Raw genomic sequence first — 21,098 nt, forward strand, 5'->3', positions numbered from 1 at the left:
GTGGAGCTGGCATTCAAACTCAAGTCCTTTTCCGCAGAGATTCTGACTCCCACTGCTGCACTCTTTGGTCTGATCATCAGGCCTATTTTCCTACTTATGCCAGTGAGTTGACTGTTGGAATCCTCCACACCCTGGTTTTGTACAGGGCATACAAATTAGCTGTTCTTGACCTTTCCAAATACCAAATGAATATTAACAAGCTTTTATACAAAACTGACTTTTATTACAATTAAAAAAAGAACAAAGACAATGTGATAAGTGCCTTTAATTACAATGTACCTGCTATTTACATGGAATTATACTTTTATATACAGCTTGAATAAGGTTCATTACATGTAAACTATACGATATGACAAGTTAAACTCCAGCCTTTTCTGAGTATTCAGAATTGAAATACTACCGGCAGAAACACACAGAAACAATGCCCATTTCAGTTCCTTAGGTACCATTACTGGATAAATGATCAAAATCTGGCCACAGAAGAGAATTGGAAACATGCATCAACTTGAAGCCTATTTTTAACCTGAATAACAGTATTGCTATTATTTAAACCCTAAACATAATTAATAATTGGATCACTAAAAACAATACAACTTCAATTTATATAGCACCTTTCTTCAAATAGGTCAAAGCATTCGTACTTATCTATATTATCTCATTTGTCCCCATAACATTTCTATGAGGTAGGCAATGGTTGGTATCATTATCCCCATTTTATAGATGGAGAAACTGAGGCACAGAGAAGTTAAATCATTTGCTCGAGGTCACATGGTCAAGTCAATGCTGGAACAGGAACCATACCCCTGTGCTCTGGTCTCCAAAACCAATGCTTCTCTTGAGATTAAACTGTCCCATTGGAGAATTTAATTCACTTTTCCAAGAAATAAAAAAAAAGTGCACTTTTTTCTCCCATAAAAATTGTTGAAGCACTACAGACAAGAACAAACACTCTGGGATGGGTGGTAGACTGATGCTACACTCTTCTAGAAAGACTTATGTAAGTTTAAACATTTGTTTTTGCTTTTTTAATATGAAGAGTTCCCTCTTCCAGTTAAAATAAACTCAGAACTATGTTTGAAAGGATGCTTTTAAATAGCTACAGATTATATATTTCATGACCATATTATGTTATCCACAAAAAATTATGTTATTCCTGGGTTAAAAAAAGAAATATCTAAACAGTCAATCTTTTGAGACAATCTGCCACACTTACATACACTTACTGGTTATTAAGAGACTCAGAGCTATAGACAGAAGCTGGGATACTACATCTTTCAGAGAGACACACTACCCAAGACACGTGGGGGTGAGAAGCTGCCTACTTCATTTAGCTCAAATTTTGCTTCTAATCCCCACCTCTCCTTGGCTCCAGAGTTAAATACATAGTCGGTACTCAGAAAAAAAAAAAAAAAAAAAGGTGAAGCCAGGTTTAAAGCTGTCAAAATCTGAAGCATATAGAATGCTCTCAAATAGTTATTGACTGGAACTGATAATGCAGCTTTTCTGGCATTCTGCACATTGCTTCTCCCCAGGAGACAAGCTCTGTTAAATGTGCTGCCATCATTGAGGATATCGGCAGGCAAGAAGGTATGGAGCAGCAGTGGGAATTAAGGTCCTAGTGTGACTCCAGGAAAAACAAGAGAAGTCTATATTCAAGAACTACATTGTAGAAAGGCAAGCAAGCTTAAGGGAGAGGTTGTAAATGTAGGTCAGGTTCATTTATGGGTCTCACATGAGAAACACCCAGACTTGTCAACGGAGCAATCAAATCCTTTCCACGTGGACTCGGCCTCTTTGCCTTCCTCTGGGCACCTCTGTCTTTCAGAGAAGCTAAAAAAAATAAAAAGGGCTCTCCTTAAGCTATGACAGGAAATAGAGAATGCTTTAAATTCATGGTTCCCAACTTGTTGAGTCACAAAACAAATGAAACCAAACCAAACTGGGACATTACAACAAAACATCCGAACTACAGGCTCCCAGCACCAAGACTTAACTTCTACATTAGCCTTCAGTGGGTCCTCTTTAGGGTGCATAACTGGCACATTAGGTGAATTTTTAAAATTAAAAAGTATAAAGAGAATGACCAGATAACTTTTCTGTTAATTAAAAAAGATTATAGAATATTCATGCAAAGATTTGACTATGATGGCTTAGAGTGAAGCTTAAAAAATCAAAATCAAACACAATCTCAACTACTGTAACACCGTTCACTTGTACCAGCAGTTAAAAGTTATTTAGCTCACTGCTTGGTCCCTCACTCAGAAAGTCAGATTGCCTACAAACGGGCAAGTTACTCTCAATATCTGGCGCTCCATGGTTAGATGCTTACGCATTCCTGGTTTTCTTGAGACCCAGGAAAGCAGAGTGAACTGGTTGTAACTAACATAATTCACAAACATCATTTCCCAGTCGGGAAGGCGTGTAAGAGCTACGTGGTTAAAACATTTTACACTAAATTGCTTTAAAAGTGATGAGTTTTTACATGAAGGATTTTTTTCTCTCAGGATTATTAGTTTCCTCCTACATCACTGGAAACTCTTGGCCTGCTGCAGCTACAGGCTCCACTTGCTGCAGGTTGGTCAGTGAAGCTGACCTGGGACTGGACGTGACACAGGCAAAGTATGATAGGGCACAGGGAACTTAGCTGTTACTTGGCTAGAGCATGGTGCTAATCTACTTGCACTTGAGAGCTGGATTTCTCCATGGGATGCACTAAAAGTTCTTCTCCACGACCCTTGGGTGTCAACCTTCCTCATGACAGAAGTGGGTAAGAGTGTATGTAGTTTAGCCAAACTCGTGACAACTGACACCAAGCATCTGCTTGCCTGGCGAATCCCGGCAGCCTGTGAAACAGGAACGTGTGAGCCGGGCAGAGCTGTCTGCTCACCTGGTGTGATGAGGAATGGCTCTTTGCTGGCTGGCAGGGTCTGTCGTGTTGGGGGATGGTGATCAGTCCCGGTAGTGACAATGCATGTCACGAGTGGGTAGGACAGAGACCTGTGGTGGTACGCTACAGAATGACAGGTGGTCATCTACACAGGTGGGAAGCAAAAGTGATGTCATGCCCTCATTCTTTAGATGTCATGGAGGGGAGCAATATTATAAGATGTTGGAGCTAGCAAGAGATATTTTTTGACATAAAAATAAGTTTAAAAGTTCCCACTATTGAAAATGACTTTCCCATTCTTTTTGGAACTGGACAGTGTGTCTATTACAAGGACCCTCTGAGACAGGAATGAAAATGCCTCCAAGTGTCATGAATTATTTCTGAATATACTTCTAGCAAGGGGAGCGCTTTCAAACTGACTGGGGTCACCTAATAGAGAATAGGTCACTTTAGGGGTAACCATTTTTATGAGGAGAAAATGCACAAACAATGAAATGCCAATTCCTATTTATAAGAGACTTTGTTCGAACTTCACTCAGAAAAGATGAGGCATACAACACATTGTTTAAAACATAATCACATTAAAAATGGTGCCATTTTACATACAGAAGCCTGAGAAATGGCAATTACCAGGCTGCCTACTACATTATACAAGGTAATAGGAGACAACCAGAGGACAACACAAGCAAAGAAAAATCCTACTGCATTAAACATCATTCATGACTAAAGGGAATGGTTTTCAAAATTGCCTTTTTAAAAAATTGTACTTCTCTTTACATCTGACATGAAGAAAAATTTCAGTGACTATTTCTCAGTAAAAACAAAGCAGAAATTGGAAAAAAATAAGCTATTTTGCAAATATCAAACTTAAAAAAAAGAGCAGTGGGATTAAAAAAATATAAATGCTTGTTCTCTTCTGGACCAAGATTTAAATATTTGATTTGAGGATTCCAGATGCAGATTCTAATTTGTCATGGTTTCTGGAGTGATCCCTTTAAGTCAAACACTTTTAGTCTAAGTCAGTTTTATCTGTCTAATGCCACTGTCAGGAATAATGTATTTAAGGAAAAGTATAATACAGAGTAGGAAAATACTACTACAAGATAAGGAATTTAGATTTCACAGCAAGTAAGACCACATTTGATATTATAGACACATGTTCCTATTTTCACATCAGTCACTTATTAACACCAAACATTACACTTTAACTTTGCTCAATTCCACAGTACAATAAGCCTGTCAAGATTTCCAGGAAATGACCACCAGTACCTACTGTGCTTCTAGCAGCCAGAGCTATGCTGGCTGGGTACCAAAAATCAACACTTTCAGAGAATGGCCCTAGTACATTACACAGACTCATATTAACCATTACAAGGAACATTGACAAAATGTCATTTACTCATTTACAAAATCCTAATTCAGTCTAAAACTGGAGCTCTACAATGATAGCATGGCCTGGTCTCAGAGCAGTTTTTTTGCACGTCTCATGACATCACTGCCCATTGATTCTGCTGTTAAACCTTATGGTTTTAAAAGGGAATGAAGTAAAATGCCACCAAGTGGTAACTGGTTTCTGCTACTACAGACTCAAGGCTGGGGTAGGAGGGGGTGGCACCTTGCCTTGGCCCACGGTTGGCTATTCTGTTGCTTTAGGTCAAATCTCTTCTCAAATACTTATATGAGAAATACACCTCTTTAACATTTCCTCCTCTTTGGTTAAATCTGTAGCAAGCCATATGTACCAGGGGACTTCAAAAAGTTCACGGGAAATACTCATTATTTTTTAATTCCATTTTTCCATGAACATATAACAAAATGATGTGAAGATACCACCGTTAATATCAGCCAAGGGAATTTTGGACACAATTTAAAATCCGAATGTATTAATCAGAAAAATTAGATGAAGGCAACTCAAGGTTTTCCTGTAATCATCAAATGAAAATGTCTGTAGAACTATTGCTTCTAATTCTGCTTTTGTGACAAGAGTTCATCACACCAGTAGGATAAGCATTTCAAAGTACATAAAAGAACACATTCTAATTAATTAAGCACCAGAGGTTGTGCCAGAGTGAAACACACACACACACACACACAAAGTACTTTAAAATATTTGTGGAAAAATGGAATTAAAAGGTAAGCTTATTTTATTGCAAAAAATCTGAAATCCATGCAATACATGAGGAGTATTCAAAAAGTTCATGAAAATGCCTATTATGAAAAACTATGCATGAATTTAAAAATGTTTGCACTGAAATAAAATCTATCTTTTAATTCCATTTTCCCACACACGTTTTAAAATACCTTGTGTGTATGTGTATTTGTACACACATACATAGAGTTTATTATTGGTTAAGGTAAGAAATGCTTTCATTTTTCTAGAAAAATTAAATAAGGGAACAAGACAATAGTGACATACTGAGGTTAAATTTTAGTTATTTGTGTTGACTACTGACTGTTCATTTAGCACTCACAGAGAATGAACTCTGGGATTTTAAGATAGATAAATCAGTTAGAGACTTAATGATGTAATTAAGTTTAGGAGGGGGAAAATACATATGCAGAAAACATATTGGTAAACATTACTTTCTTCTAGAATTTTTTTCCTTAAACACTTAAAAGATGTTCCTGATGATGATTTTTGAGAAATATTAAAAACATTAAATATTAATATTAAAATCATTAAAAATGATTCTAAGGCTTCAAACTACCTGAAAAAAACAAAAAATTCTTCTTTTTAACCTAGATAGATGTACAATTCTGACTGATATTGCAAAAAATTCCTAAAATTTGCTTTTAAGCTTTTAATGTAACTTCAAAGAACCTAGGTTTTTATAATTGGATACATAGTATGAATGTCAAAGTTGAAATTTAAATATATAGCAAATGCTGTTTTTGACAATTAACCTTTGATATATTTAAACTCTGTAGTATTTAGCCCAAGATGGAACTATTTAAAAGGAGCCATCATCATCTTTTGTCCAACTCCAAGGTTCAAGAAAAGAGTCTGAACAAAGCATGATGAAACTCATGAAAAACTGTACTAGGAGGTCAAGACAGGGATGATGCATCAACAGGTACACTTCAGTAAAGAACCGGGTGCTCTCCAGACCACAGCCAGGGTCTCCAAGTTCACTCTGCATCTCTCTCCCCTGGCCCTCAACACCGTGCTATCAGTTCATTCTTTTAGGGCTCTTCCTGGAGGGCCAGCCAGTTCCTGTTAAAAATTATACTTCAAAACTTTCTAGCACAACATAGTCTTATCACTGACTCTCAGCTGAAGACAGAGCCCAGTGCAAATTTTCCTACTCCACTGCATAACCTGTATTTGAAAATTTCTGGGGGAAATTCTGATGACGAAATTTCTAGATGACACAATTATTTATAATGAACTTCTCTCCACAGAAGGGGCTTTAGACTTTAGAGATCAGATCTATTTCCTTGGTGACAAGTAAGACACGGCAAAATGCAGTAAAACGGTTGAGCTGTCGGCTGCCCAGGAAGGATGTTACCAGAGCACGCACAGTGCTAGGAGTGCAAGGTGACACGGCTATTACCATGAGCTAAAGGAGCCCCACTGAGGAAGAGATCTTTGGGTCAAACTCCTTAGTACCAAGCAGTGAAAATCACAAGGCAGTGCTCCAGAGAGCTCGGAATTCTGGGAGGAAGCACCTGGCACTTCCCTGATAAATTTCTCTCCAGGGACTCCAGGGTGTTCTGCCATTATCTTCTAATCAGTGAGGACGGTGCACATGCACGCGAGGCTTCACGGGAGAGACGAGGCTGACTTGAGAATCGGGACCACAGCCGGTTTACTCCAGCACGGCTCACATTACAGTTTCAGGAGTGTAATAGAGAGCAGTCACAAAGCAGAGCTCTGAGCACGCGGATGGGAGAACATGCCCGCAAGCTGGTCTCTACAATTTGCGAGACGCTTCATCCTCCCAATAGCATTCCTTGTCATCATGAGGGAAAACAGCAAGGTCGTTATACCTTTAAACTCGCAGATACCACAGCGGTGTAAGAATAATTGCCTCATTTTTTTTTTTTCTTCTTTCAGAGTAGGAAAAACTCCCTCTCTGTAGCCTACACGTCATAATCGCTCTTCAACTAGGCTCCTCTTAAATGAAAACTGGCCAGTTTTTCCAATGATGGCCTTGTAAGACCTAAAGAGGGGATTAAATTCAAACTAGGCTGAGCTCTAAATGGGAGTCACTTCAGTCACCAATTTTGGTATCAAGAAGGGGAATATGATTCCAGTAGGCAACTTGCATTGGCAAGCACTGGCCCACAGAATTCATCAGCATTTTCTTTAAACATGTAGCTAAATCTTAATGGAATTATGATACTTTCATGAGGTTCACAATTCACAGTCATCCCAGTCATCTCTCATTCTGTCCATTTTTAGCATCTCAAGTATTGCAAGATTGCCCAGCACAAACCACTGAAAATAATGATTTGTGTCTATTCCATTTATTTCTCCAGTGGTCTAGGTGATTTGGACCAGGAGCTCCAAGTACCATTTGAAAAGCTGAGTCTTTAAAAACCTTCAATGTTTTAAACACTTGGTTAGAAAAAAGATAACAACTACTTATCATTATCTAGCTTATGTGCTTCATGGTATCTTTTCAAAATGAGAGTATAAATCATTGTACATAAAATCAAAATAGTTAATATACATTTTTTCTGGCACTTTCTAGAAATTAGGCATTGAACATAAAACCTCTTATAAATTCATATAACAAAAATAAATGTTTACATTTTAATCTCAGATTACCTTAAGGTAGCAGTTAACTTATGAAACTCCACACCGGTGGTTTGGTTGGTGTCGATCATGGGAAACACACGACAGCCCTTCAGAGATGGACCCCACGGCTGCTGTCCTTGTTTGCCATCCACATCCCAACACAAAGATTAAGGCTCACTGTTTTGAAGGAATGAGCTCTGGGCGTAAGCAAGTATAGCAGTACCAGAATATTCACTGAAAATACTGAAAAGGCTCCGATGAGCCGTCCGATACTGGGGGGACAAAAACATGTGGACTAGAAAAAGAAATAAAGGATCTATAACTGCTTGCAAGCACTTTGTGGGAGAGACTGCTGATGTAGAACACTGAAGTTAGAAATCACAAAGACCTCAGGGATGTCCCTCCTCAATCCTACTGCCCTGCAGGGTTTGGCATCCCAGGGGCTGACATGCAGCTCTCCTAAGAGCCGGAGGGTTCCAGGCACACACTGTTGCTCACTCACTTAAAACACCTACCTGGAAGGCAAGGGCTAAGCCTTCCAGGAGAATTTCCTTGGACTGAACCATAGAAAGAAAGAAAAAAAAAATTAAGGAGAAAAAGCCATCCATTTAAAGTCAGTAGCAGAGAGGAAGAACTCTTGGCTCTGCATGGCAGTATTTCAGGTGCGTGTGGCTGTAATTCTCCGTGAGTGCAGCCTTCTAGCCTGGCTTTCCTCACGTGGGGATGAAGGTCCTGGCAGCTGGGATCTTTTGCAGAGGGCGAAGGTGCATGAGGGAAATGTGTTGCAGTGTGCGTGTGTCCCCCCACCCTCCGCCCCAGGGGGGCAGGTGTGCCAGGTCTGAACCTCACTGTTTCAGACACTGGAGAAACCGCCCCAGCTTCTCCAGTTGTCTCCTGTCTATGAAAGCAGCACGTGAAGTGTGGGTTTGTAGGACTCGCTAGCTTTCCCAGAAGACATGTGCCCACGCGCTGCTCATGGGCTCTCGGGAACTGTCTTCTGCGTCGCTAGAGCCTGGTGATGTCTCGGCATTGCTGCAAGTCCCCGATGCTCTCATAGTCATTCTCCTTGGGACCGAGGCTCTGGTGGCCATTAGTCTCCAGGGGGCCCTTTTCTTCCTCTCGGTTGAGAGTCTGTATGGCTTCATAGTCGGGCTCTGGCTCCTCGCGGGCTCTCCCTGCTGGGGGCAGTGTGCTGACCCTGCTGGGGGTTTTCTCAAAGTCTTTGACGGTGGCATAGAGATCATTGCAGGACGAGGTGGACCTCTGAGGCGTCCCTTGACTGGCGGGGGCGGTGGCCTCCGGCGCTTTCGGGGACTGTGCCACTTTGTTCCCTGCCTGTCCCGCTTTGTTCACTGAGGAGTACATGGCTGAGATCTAGGAAACAAAGCGTGAATGGAATAAGCCAGCTGCAAGCTGTGACTTCCCATGGCCCCTTCCAGCGAGAAGCTTCGTACTCAGAATCGCCCCACCCCCACCCCGAGAGGGGCATCTCTGGGTGTGTGTCCCTGTAGCACTTGTCTGTCTTAGCTATCCCAAGCTATTGTACACATTACTGGTGTACAATACACAATACGTTCCACGGGGTGAGCACATCCATCAAATTCATTTAATTTGTGGAAAACGAGCTCTCTCCAGGTCTGCCGAGGGTTTGAGGCCAGCAGGAGGAACGGGAAGCGGAAGAACCCCCCAGGACCTGACCACAGCCCTGGGTTTTCTCTAATTTCCATATTGGAATGATGGTTTATCTGAAAAGGGGCTCCAATGCTTTACAGCAAAGGGTAGAATATATGTACGCGTTTTAGATCAAAGATTCTCCAGATCCAGGGGCAACAGCAGCAGGATCTGGGAATCCAACAGAAAGGCACACTGAGAGTGTCAGGTTCCGTCCCAGAGTCACCGAGCCAGAAACTCTGGCAGTGGGACCGAGCCACGTGCTGGTTCTGAAGCCCCTGGAGGGTGAGAGTTTCTGTGTTACGCTATCCCAGGCCTCCTGCCTCTCTGTGAAGACTGGCTGCCGGGTTCTGCTGGGCAGCTCACATCTCCAAGGGTAACTGCTTTCCAGTAGTTGCTGATACAGTTGCACATTAGTGGTTCAACAGACATTTACAGTCTGAGATTAGGGGGAAAATCTGCCACCAGGCAGCTCAGCAATGACATCTGGAGGCATCCCATGGATGCTCTTTCCCATGTCAAGAGCCGGCTGTGCTCCAAGCACACCTTCGCAAGCTCATGCATTCGGATCTCCTGTGCAACCTCCTAACATCAAGAGGGACATCAGGTAAGGACAGGTGAGCTGTCCCGCTGCAAAGGCCTTTGGGGAGCAGCATTTCACTGTAAGAAATCATACTTGCTTGGAAGTGCACATGAAGGGACTTGGCATTCGACTATGGCTGAAGACAGAGAGGGAAAGGAGGTACCAAGATGATTCCCAGGGTTTTGGCTTCTGCAACCAGGTGGATACATTCCCTGAGGAAGGGGGCAAGCAGGGGGGTGGGCAGTATCTCCTAAAGGAAGCACTTCTGCGATGTAGCAGCACACGAACACTGGTCTTGCACATGTACAACATTCACTCTGCTACGGAATCCAGAGAAGAGCTATATGCAGCTACATCAGCCAAGGTGTTTAGCTCTTTGTCTAAGCTCAGTCTGACACACTAACACATACATTGTATATCACAATTTTACGGTTTCATTGAAACTCAACCAGGGAATTTGTAGCTTGGTGCTTGGAAATACACAGTGTGTTCTTAATGTTATATCTGCCCCTAGCTCCAGCCTGGAATTGCACTTCCTGAAGTTACCTGCTTTTGCATCCAAAGTTCCTCTCTGAGACATTCTCCCTCCATCTCCAGGCTGGATCAAATTCCTGTTCCAATGTCCTGAATTTATTCATTTCCTTCCATGTGATCTTCCTAACTATGGCTAAAGCTCCCACACTGAAATTTCTCTTACACTTACTCCCCTCCATACCATTTCTTTTCCTCTTCCTCTTCCTCCTTCTCCTCTTCTTCCTTCTTCCCCCTGCCCCTTCTTTTTCCTTTTTTTCTGATCCTTTTCCCTGCTCAGATTCTTTTGCCTAGCTGATCTATTTATCTGTCAATCTTACTGCCTGCCAATCACTCTCTCCAGGGCATTGCACCTACCTCCCCAAATCTTGATCTCCAAACACAGGCCAAGAGAGTATTTCAGCTCTTTCAGACAAAGGGTAACGTTACAAAGGAGAAGTTCTACCCTTTATTATAGGAGCTTTCTGGTTAATTAAAAAGAAACAAAACTTACCTCTTCTTCAGTGAGAGTTGGATCTTCTTCTCGGGACTTGTATGACAGTGCACTAAATCTCTGTCAGAAGAAACACAACCAAAAGAAAGTAGTGTGAAGTCAACGATCCAAGCTTTGTTATACAGAGGGTTTCTCCGATCTACAAAAATGTTTTCAAATGATTTCTATGGGAGCACAAAGAAATTATGGAAAGCACCTGAGAAACACAAGCTTACATAATCTATTATATGATATTCTTAGATATTTACTTAATATCCCATGTGGAGAAATTTCTTCTGATTTATATTTAAATGTAAAGAGATGAAAAAAGCCAGAATAATTAGACTAGTTTCAATTTCTAACTTTCAATGAATGATCATTAACAAAACATTTTGTTTTGTTTTGTTTTTATCAAACACCGAATTTTGTATTTCCACAGTTTGCAGGCATTATCAAGAAGAGCCTTAAGTCATCTGGAAACTTTTCAAAACTAGTGGAGGAAATCAGCACATTTTTTGGCTTTCCCTCTGCTGTTATCTCAATAATTTTGTCTCATGGTTCACAGATTCTTCCTCTAACACACACATCTCCTGTCTTGATTCTCAGCGACTCAACCAACACACATCCTTCCAGACCCAGCCCTCCAGTCTCTTGGCGTCCTCTCCCTCCACTGGTCTGTGCTCCACCTGCCCTCATCACCTCTCTCAGCACTGCAGCCCCAGACCTTCCACACCCTCAGTCTCAGAACCCGCTATGTCCAACTCCCTTTTAGCTATCCCCAAACACTTTCCTCACTTGGTTTCTAGTTGAAGCCTGGTTTTCTTTCCTAATTTGCTCGTTCCTGTTGTGGTTCCCTCTATTCCTTTTTTTTTTTTTTCATTTATCTACTTATTTATTTATATAAAATGCAGAGAGACAGAGAGAGAGAGACAGAGAGAGAGAGAGAGAGAGAGAGATCCATTCACTGGTTCTCTCTCCAAATAAGTGCAGCAGCCAGGGTGGGCCAGGTTGAAGCCAGGAGCCAGGAACTCCATCCTGGTCCCCCACATGGGTGGCAGGGGTGCAAGCACTTGAGCAATCATCTTCTGCCTTCTCAGCACATTAGCAGGAAGATGGATTGGAAGTAGAGTACCAAGGACTTGAACTCTGATATGGGATTCCAGTGTTCGTAGCGGTGGCTTAACAAGCAGCTCCACAATGCCAGTCCCAGCTCTATTCTTGGAACCTTCTAGTACCAGTCCATATTCACTCATCCTATGACTTCATCCAACCTTCTTTCCAGTGGCTCAGCCTAACCTCCCTGGACTCAATATTTGCTTTTCCTTGCTACAGACGTGATCAGCAAGCATCTTGCCTCCAGCTCTGTTCCTCCCCTTCCTTCTGCTGCCTCTGTCCCGGGCCAAGCCATCACCACCTCTTGGTTTATTAGAATGGTCACCCGCTGGTCTCCTTGCTTCCATCCCTTACAGTTTATTTCCCAGCTGTAGTCAGAGGGACACTCCAAAATACAGGTTGGCATGTGTCAATGTGTCATTTTGCTCAAGACTCTCTAATGATCTTGTTAGAATTCTGACGATAAGCCAAGGCCATCAGGATGGAGCCTGGTTACCCTCCTCTCCACCACTCTTGTCCTTACCGCCCCTTCTCCAGCTACAACATCCCCCGGCTCCTTCCTGGACAGGTCTGGCAAGCACAAGACTTCATTTGGCCACTCCACTGCCTCTCCTGCTCATTCCCCCAAAAGTGTGTATCTCACTCCCTCATCTCCTCTGATTCTGCTTAAATGTGACTTTTAAAGCTAGGGAAATCCTGATTACTTTATCTGAAATTATACTCCCAACCCCATTTTTCCAATACCCTGTATTCTATTTTTTTTTTTTTCTGATAAACTTCAAGCTTTATGTCTGTCTCTTCCCACTAAAATGTAAGCTCTATGGTAGTAGGAATTTGGTTCTTTTTATGTTTTGTTCACTGATGTATTCCCAGCACTTAGAAGATCATGTGGCAGAGTAGGTACTCATCAGAATCTTTGTTGAATGAATGAACACTAAGCGTTTCAAATTCTCAAATCACTTGTTTACTAAAAAAATTTATTTGAGAGACAGAGAGACAGAGTGGTCCCATCCACTGGTTCACTCTCCAAATGCCTGTCATGGCTGGGGCTGAAGCAGGGAACTCAATCTAAGTCTTCCATGTGGGTAGCAGGGACCTAACCTCTTGAGCTGTCACCTGTTCCCTCCTAGGGTACACATTTGCAGGAAGCTGGATCCTGACATGGTCCTGGGACTGGAACCCAAATACTCTCACATGGGCTGTGGGCATACCAATCGGCAGGTGCCCACTCTCCTCACCTGTTTATTATACTGTAGATCATTTGGTTCCCAATTTGAATATGAATTCTGAATTGCTTATTGGCAGTGGTTAGACAACTGACCCTCCTATCTTTCACATACTTGTAAGTAAAGAACTTTACCTGGTTTAGGATACATGAACTATAGGCTGGTTTTATTATTTTGATGAAATGAAAGGCAAAACATTAGTCTGCATTTTTGCATCTTACAAACATGTTCATAAACATCTTCATTGACCCTCTCATTCTGCTTATTTCACAAATTAATATGAAAACCTGAAACACATCTGAATGACTGGTTCACCTTCTGTCCATGAACTCTAGAAGTATTGTAAGGCTACTGTTGACTGCTTAACCCTACCTGTCCTTTCTACCAAGACCTACGCCTAAGTAAACTTTTTTTTTTTTTTTTTGCTTTTCCTCATTGTAGGGAATAGAAAATAGATATTAGCTGCCTGACACACAGTAGGCCTGGTTAATCCCCAAGAAGATTCGGACAACCAGAGATGCAAAGTTCACTGTGGCTCAGCCATCAACTTATTAGACACACCCGGAGGAGGCTGTGGATTGTGAACATATTTTAGAGCTTGGGTGAGTAGCTAAACTTAAGAGTTACAGGCTGCTTCTTAGAAACTGTCACAAAATAGGATCTCTCAACTGAATGATATGAAAGTACAGCTGGCCCTCTGTGTGTTCAGGTTCTCCAACCACAGACTGAACCGATTTTGGATCAGAAGCATGTGTAATGGGCATGCAGACTTTTTATTCCCTTGTCATTATTCCTGAAACAATCTAGTACCAATTATTTACATAGTATTCATAGTATATTAGGTATTATAAGTAATCTAGAGATAATTTGAACTGTAGAAGAGGAAGCAGTCATTTGGAGCAGTAATAAAACACCATTTGGTTGCCTACACCCCATACTGGAGTGCCTGGGTTTGGGTTTCTGGGTCTGCTCCTAGTTCTAGCTTCCTGCTGATGCAGACCCTGAAGGGACATTAGTGATGGCTAAGTACTTGGGTCCCTGCTGCCACCTCTGGGGAGACTTGACCAAATTCCTGGCTCCTGGGCATTTGGGGAATGCTCAGGAGATGGAGACTCTGGCTGTCTGCTTCTCAAATAAACAAGGTAAAAATTTTTTTTAAGTTATATGGGAGACTATGCACAGACTACATTCAAATATTACAACATTTTATGTAAGGGAATCCCCTGTGCATACTGAAAGAGGACCATCTACACAATGAGATATAACCAGCAGTGCATGTGAGCTGTTCCCACAAGGCTCGTCATGGCGTGTTTTGATTCCTCCAATCCTCCAAGGCTTAAGGTCACCATGCTGCATGGGGAGGAAGCGGAGGAGGCAAAGTGTGTGACAAAGAGTCTGGTCTATTTAATTCTTGGTCTTTAAAATGAAGAAAATTAATAATTGGCCCTAATTACACATGATGCAAAAACTGGACAATATCCAAGATAGGTGCTGAGAGAGACATATTTTATAACCTTGAGAGTTCTGCATTTTATTCTTTGGACGGGAGGACAGGTTCAAGCACCGCTTGTGCTCAAACAGCTTTCAGCAGTCAACAAACTTAAAAAGTGTGCAAGGAAAAAGCCCGGGATGAGCTAGCCTCCTCGTGAGGACAAAAGCCCATGGAATGAAAGTGCGGGTGCCTACCTTGTTGGTTTCAGGGGTCCCCTCTGGGGCTCGCTCTTCTTCAGTCTCTCGCTCTTCCTTCTCCTGAACGTTTTCGTTCTCATCCAGAAGTTTAATGGGGACAGGCGGTGGTGCCTCCTCCTCCACATCACCCCCACTTCCAAGAATGCTCTCGGCGTTAGCGCTCTGCCGGCACTTCTTGTTCCTGTCCACGGAGGCGTACTCAGCGAACTCTGCCTTGACCTCGGCCTGGGGCCCCGGCAGCTCCTTCAAGGCTGAATGAGACCTCGACTTGCTGCTGTGGCCTTTCTCCAGGGGCGTGGCGGCCACCACGTCCTTGATCTCCTTCACAGTCTCATACAAGCAGTCCTCCACCATGTTCTCCTGGGAAGAGCTGTCTTTGAGCACTTCGTACGGCCCCTCCAGCCCCAGCCCCTGGTCCCCGTCTGCACTTCTCGTGTTGAGCATCGTGTCCACCGCGCTCTCGGGAGGGATTCTGGGCAGCTCGCGACTCTGATGGCATTTGGGTTTCCCTGTGCTGTCCTGGGAGTCCAGCAGATCTGAGGCTGACGTTTGCACTTCCTCGTAATGTTGCATGCAGGTCAGAGTGCTGTCTTCTGAAAGAACTAAAGCAGTGCAGATGTTACAAGGGGAGCAAGACAACCCCGGCAGTAAGGACAACAGTGTGTCAGGTAGCCTGGGGTTGGATGAAACTACCACGCTTGCTTTACTTGGCCTGTGGCTGCAACTTAGTTACGGCTGTCAGCTGATATCTTGCTTCAATCATAGTCTAAGCTAGTGCCATCTAGTCTGTGAGAGGTTTCCTAAAACTTCATGAAAAATGTGTATTATGAGAAAACTTGGCATAGATTTTAAAATCTGTGCTCTTTAAAAGATTTATTTATTTGAAAGGGGGAGAGAGAGAGGGGGAGAGAGAGAGAGAGCTTCCATCTGCTGATTCACTCCCCATATGGCTCCAAAGGTCAGATATAGGCAAGGTAGAAGGAGGTAGGAGCCCAGAACACCATCTGGATCTCCCATGTGGCTCTCCCATGTGGATCTCCCAGGTGGTTGGCAGAGGCTGAAGCCTTTGGGCTATCTTCTGTTGCCTTCCCAGTTGCACTAGCAAGGAGCTAGATCAGAAGCAGAGCAGCCTGGGCATGAACCAGTGCTCCAGTATGGGATGGGCACCAACGTCACAGGCCATGGCTTTACCCACTGCGCCACAACCCTGGCCCTTAAAATTTGTTTATATCCAGATCAGCTGCCCTGGAGACTGGGAGAGTATTCAGGGTTATCCAGATGGATCCAGTAGTGACAGTACAAGGATCCTTCTGAGTGATAGGGGCAGGCAGGGGAGTCAAAGACGTGCAGGTGGAGGGAGAAGCCAGGGGTCAAGGAGTACTAGCAGCCTCTAGAAGGTATAAATGGCAAGGAAGTGGACTCTCCTTGGAGGCGTGACTGTAGCTCTGTGAGGTTTATCCCAGACTTCTGACCTCTAGAATTGTAACTCAATAAATCTGTGCTGTTTTAAGGCTTTAAGTTTGTAGCAATCTGTTATGTGCCAGAGTTTCCTTACCTAGAAAGTCTGGAGAGTGAGATGGCTATCTCACAGGGTGGTAACTGTTACTAACAACGGTACCCTTGCAGGGTGGGAGTAAATGAGTCAGGACACATGCAAATCCTAGAACGACGCCTGGCACACAGCAGCCAATTAATAGACAATAGATAGCATTCATCTGAATGAGACTTTCCCCCCCTAAAACTGGTAGTAATACTAAAAGTCAATAAGAATGTGCTTCCTAATTTTGGGGCTACATTTGTTGAAACCACATGTTTTTGTAGGTGGTGAGGCTTGCATGGAGAGCTGGTGTTTTTGTAGAACTTACTGTCCCCATTGGTGAGTGCCCCATTCTGTTCACTGCTAGCAAGAGCGTCTGTTGCCAGGCTGGTAACTGATCGGCTGAACATCTCCTTGTCTGAAGGCTGAAAAAAAAACAGATGCATTCCATTGTTAAGACTCTACACTTAAAAGAGCAAAGCAAACACCAGTGACCACACTCTAGGTTCTAACCACCATTTCTTTTTGCCTTTTTTTTTTTTTTAAGATTTATTTATTTATTTGAAAGTCAGAGTTACAGAGAGACAGGGAGAAAGAAAGATCTTCTGTCTGCTAGTTCATTCCCCAGATGCCATACTAGCCAGTGCTGTGGCCAGGCCAAAGCTAGGAGCCAGGAGCTTTTTCCAGGTCTCCCACGTGGGTGTAGGGGCCCAAGCATTTGGGCCATCTTCTGCTGCTTTTCCCTGGTGTGTTAGCAGGGAGCTGAATCAGAAGTGGAGCAGTAGGGTTGTGAACTGATGCCCATATGGGATGTTGGCACTGCAGGTGGCGCCTTAACTTGTCATGCCACAGTGCCGATCCATAACCACCATTTCTAATCTCAGCTTTTCCGAGATGGGCAATCTTCAGGCTGTTGAGATTCCAGATCTGAGAAGCTCAGCAGTGAGGGGCCTGTGTGTCTGTGTGTCTGCAGCAATGCCACTGTAGGCTTGCATCTGTGTGTGTGGCCCCCTCTCTCTCACATATACATAATCCTATGAGTGAGGCGGGACGGGGGGGTGGTTAAGGCTGTGATGTGTGAGGAAGAACACACAGAGAGCTGGCTTTGTCTTTTCTGGTGGCTGGGAGAAGCCACAGAGGCGGGATTCCCCATCCCTCCCACCACCCATCCTGGTGCCCTAGATCAGCAATCACTGGCAGCAGGTGGCAGTGGGGACGTGAGTGATGTGGACAACCAGAGGCAGGAATGGGGTGGGAAAAAGCATTAAGGGAGGCGTGGTACTAAAGGGCCCCAGACAGCAGGGTTGGGTTGGGTGCTTGTGTATATGCAGACAGGGAGTGAAGGAAAACCATGGGGTCTCCAGGAGGAACAGGGGGTCCTGACAACTTCCTGCCTGCTTGGGCTAGAAGAACCCTGTGAGTTTCTAGGTCAGGCAGGGTGGTCCTGCATGAGCTCAGACCATGGCTATATGTCTGATGCCTGATCTCACGGCACCCATTTCACTCCTCTGTGCTTCTTTTTCTGGATTCTTCCCCCATCCAGTTTTTGCTTGACCCCGCGAACTAAAGTCCTGAAGAGGACGCACCTTCTGTTTCTAGCAAGACCATGGGGCTCAGGCAGGACTCTATGACTCAGCCTGGCAAACATGAGGGTGCAGGCATCCTCAGCTGCTGGCATTGCTCAGCCACTGATGGGCATGACCCTGAGTTAAAGGACAAGGCTGGATGGGGACAGTCTTAGGCTGCTGCTCACATTGGTGGAGCCCTGGGGATCATCAGGACCCCTAAGATACTGAGGGCTGGGGAAAGTCCAGCAAGGGTAGGCTCTCTTGAGGGTGGTGTGGGTCCAGGGCCTGGTTAGCTTGATGACTAACTGTGTTCTCCCATGATTCACATGTCAAGGTCCTCGGTCCCAGGGCCTCAGGACATGACCTTATTTGGAATTGGCGTCACTGCAGAATGAACATGAGGTCATACTAGAGTCAATGGGTCCTTGTCCCATACATCAGGTATGTTTATAGAAAGCAGAAACTTGATGTAGATATGGAGAGAAGATGATGAAGAAGACAGAGGGAGAACACCACATGATGATGAAGGCAAAGCTGGAGATGACCCACTTACAAACCAAAGGATGACAAAGCTGGCTGGTGAGCCCTCACCGGCCAGGAGCAAGGCTTGTGGAAGACTCACTCTGAAAGTCCCCCAGAAGGAACCAACTCTGCCACCATCTTGGTTCTGGACTTCTGGCCTCCAGAACTGAGAGATGACACACTGGTTATGTAGGCCACTTAGTCTGTGTGTCTCTGTTGGGACGGGCCCAGCAGACTCATGCAGTAGCTGGAGCTGGGCTGAGGCAAAGCATTCACGCCGTAGGATAGGGTAGAACCACCAAGGATCTTTCTGGAAGCAGCACAATTGCCTCCACTTCAGAAACTCCCCTAGCAAGCCTGTGTAACTGCACAGGCCTCTCGCCATGGCGAGTATAAACCTACCCACAGAGAGTGCAGCCATGGCCAGTGCCAGCTGAGTTGTGCTCCAGGTTCCATTTGGGTCATAAGCACGTGGGAACACACCTGGCTAAGTAGCTGATGTTTTAAAGTATACATATGGGCAGACGTGCACATGTGTGCATGTATACACACACACAAACACACACACACGGACTCACCACGTTCATCAGGTTCTCATGGTCTCCACTGTGTTGTCTCGGCTTCTTTTCTCTGAAACAGAAAATAAAACGTTCTAATGTCAAATGTTTCCCCCTAAATCAACTTACACTACCTGTTCCCATCCCAATTCTTATCAACATTTAAGTCTTGATTGTGAAAGGGCCAGCTGAGGCAGAGTTCTGAGTGGAAATGGGTTATGCCTGGGACCCTGGAAGGAGTACCCCACTTTACTTGGAAAACCCAGTGTTCTCATCTACTCCCTGAGAATCTTTGCAGAGTCACACTGCAATGGAATGGAGAAACTAAAGAAAATATGAATTTTGGCACATCAGGAAGTACATGCTCTCGGGATGGGTTCTATCCACTTCCAGTCTCTGGAAAAGTCTGAGGACTACAAATAGAATTTGTTTTCACTCAGGACGGTCTAAAGAAAGCCGTCAGTTGTAGAGAAGCCATTTCCCATCTTGTATAAAGTGAGAGTGACACCTAGTGGTAGACTTAGTAATACAGAGGCCGGCCCTCACACCTTGTGGCCTCTATTACCTGGCCAGTCTTCTTAGGATCAGAGGGTCTGGCTTTTCCTCTGCTAACAGATTCTAGAGTAGGACGCCATATAAGACTTTTAAGTGACACTGTGACACTCTTTCAGTTTCTGCTGAGGTTGACAAGAAAGTCTGGAATAGGGCTGGCCAGCCATTGTCTGGTCTAGGCTGGCTCCCAGCAGAATCTCTTACCCCAGCAAGCTGAATGCCTGTGGGTTTTTTTTTTTTTAAGTTATTTTATTAATCTGAAAGGCAGTGTGTGTGTGTGTGTGTGTGTGTGTGTGTGTATGGGGGGGGGGAGAGAAAGTGTCTTCCATTTGCAACTTCACTCATCAAATACATGCAACAACTGGGGCTGAGCTAGGCTAAAGCCAGGAGTTTGGACCTCATTCCAGGTCCCCTGTGTGCTGACAGGTCTTGGTAAACTTGATAAACTTTCCTTCTTTCTGGGTAAAGATCTCCTTTGTGGGTGGCGACATTTTACAAAAGACAGAGGAGAGGCCGAGGTACGATTCTACAGAAAGACACTGATGACTATTTCATGTCTCTCTTCAAGGATAATGGATGTGTCCTCAAGAAAGCCAAGCTCTACATTACAAATCTTCAGTAATCAATGAGCCTTCCAGAGCTACATCACAACAAGAACTTCTCAAGCAGTGGCAAAAAGGTGTAGTGTACCTCACACTTAGAGTTCAAGTGACAGTAGGTGGAAAAAGACAATGTACATTTTGATAAGGAAAGTGCTTAAAACATCAGGAAGAATTTCATTCTGGGGCACTTCAATGACAAGGGCTCTTCCAGTTGCTGTCCAACAGAATCAAATATGGGCTTTCATTCAATGAACAAAGACTGTCCTGGGACCCTTTGCAGCACGGAGATGTAAGTTAACCTTAACACGTGAGTGTCTGTGAACATCTATGCAGTGCGGTTCTATTCAGACCAGGTTTTCTATCTAAGGCCTCTCCTGCCTATGGTGACACGCTATTTTCAGGTTCTAGTATACGTGCGGTGGTTCTCACCTGTCACAAGTTGAGCACAGAAAGATGAGGAAGCTGATGAGGAAGAAGGTGGCGACAGCGGCCAGAGTTCCCCACAGGATGATCTGTGTCTGTCCACCACTCAGCAGGCTCTCCACGGGTCCCATGGTGGGAGTCAAAATGACACAAACAGGTGGATTCCGTCAGTCCTTCAAAGGTGGCCTCATAGGAGGCAGTGGGCTGTGTCCTCCTGTAGAGAAACCAATGCAGTTGAAAACTACTTCTTGTGTAAAGTTCCAGAATCTTGTTCAGGTTGGGCATCCCTATTCTGAAAATCTGAAATCCCAAATCTGAAACCATCTGGGCACTGACACCACAAGATAACAATTCCACCTCTGACCTCATAGGAGAGGTCATGGCCAGAACAGGCACACTAAGAATATCATACAAAATTATC

General features: G+C 44.0%; 1 protein-coding gene across 1 annotated transcript; it reads right to left on the bottom strand.

Moving 5' to 3' along the window:
- Window positions 1–201: 201 nt before the first annotated feature.
- PAG1 (phosphoprotein membrane anchor with glycosphingolipid microdomains 1) lies at window positions 202–20,816 on the bottom strand. The gene is made up of 6 exons (XM_002710654.5): window positions 20,684–20,816; window positions 19,122–19,173; window positions 16,782–16,878; window positions 14,914–15,518; window positions 10,910–10,969; window positions 202–9,005 (listed from the first exon to the last, which is right to left on the bottom strand). The coding sequence occupies exons 1-6, from the start codon at window positions 20,806–20,808 to the stop codon at window positions 8,637–8,639; spliced, it is 1,308 nt and encodes a 435-aa protein (XP_002710700.3). The 5' UTR covers window positions 20,809–20,816; the 3' UTR covers window positions 202–8,636.
- Between the last annotated feature and the right edge of the window lie 282 nt (window positions 20,817–21,098).

This window comes from Oryctolagus cuniculus, chromosome 6 (assembly GCF_964237555.1).
Source record: "Oryctolagus cuniculus chromosome 6, mOryCun1.1, whole genome shotgun sequence".
Classification (NCBI taxonomy): Eukaryota; Metazoa; Chordata; class Mammalia; order Lagomorpha; family Leporidae; genus Oryctolagus; species Oryctolagus cuniculus.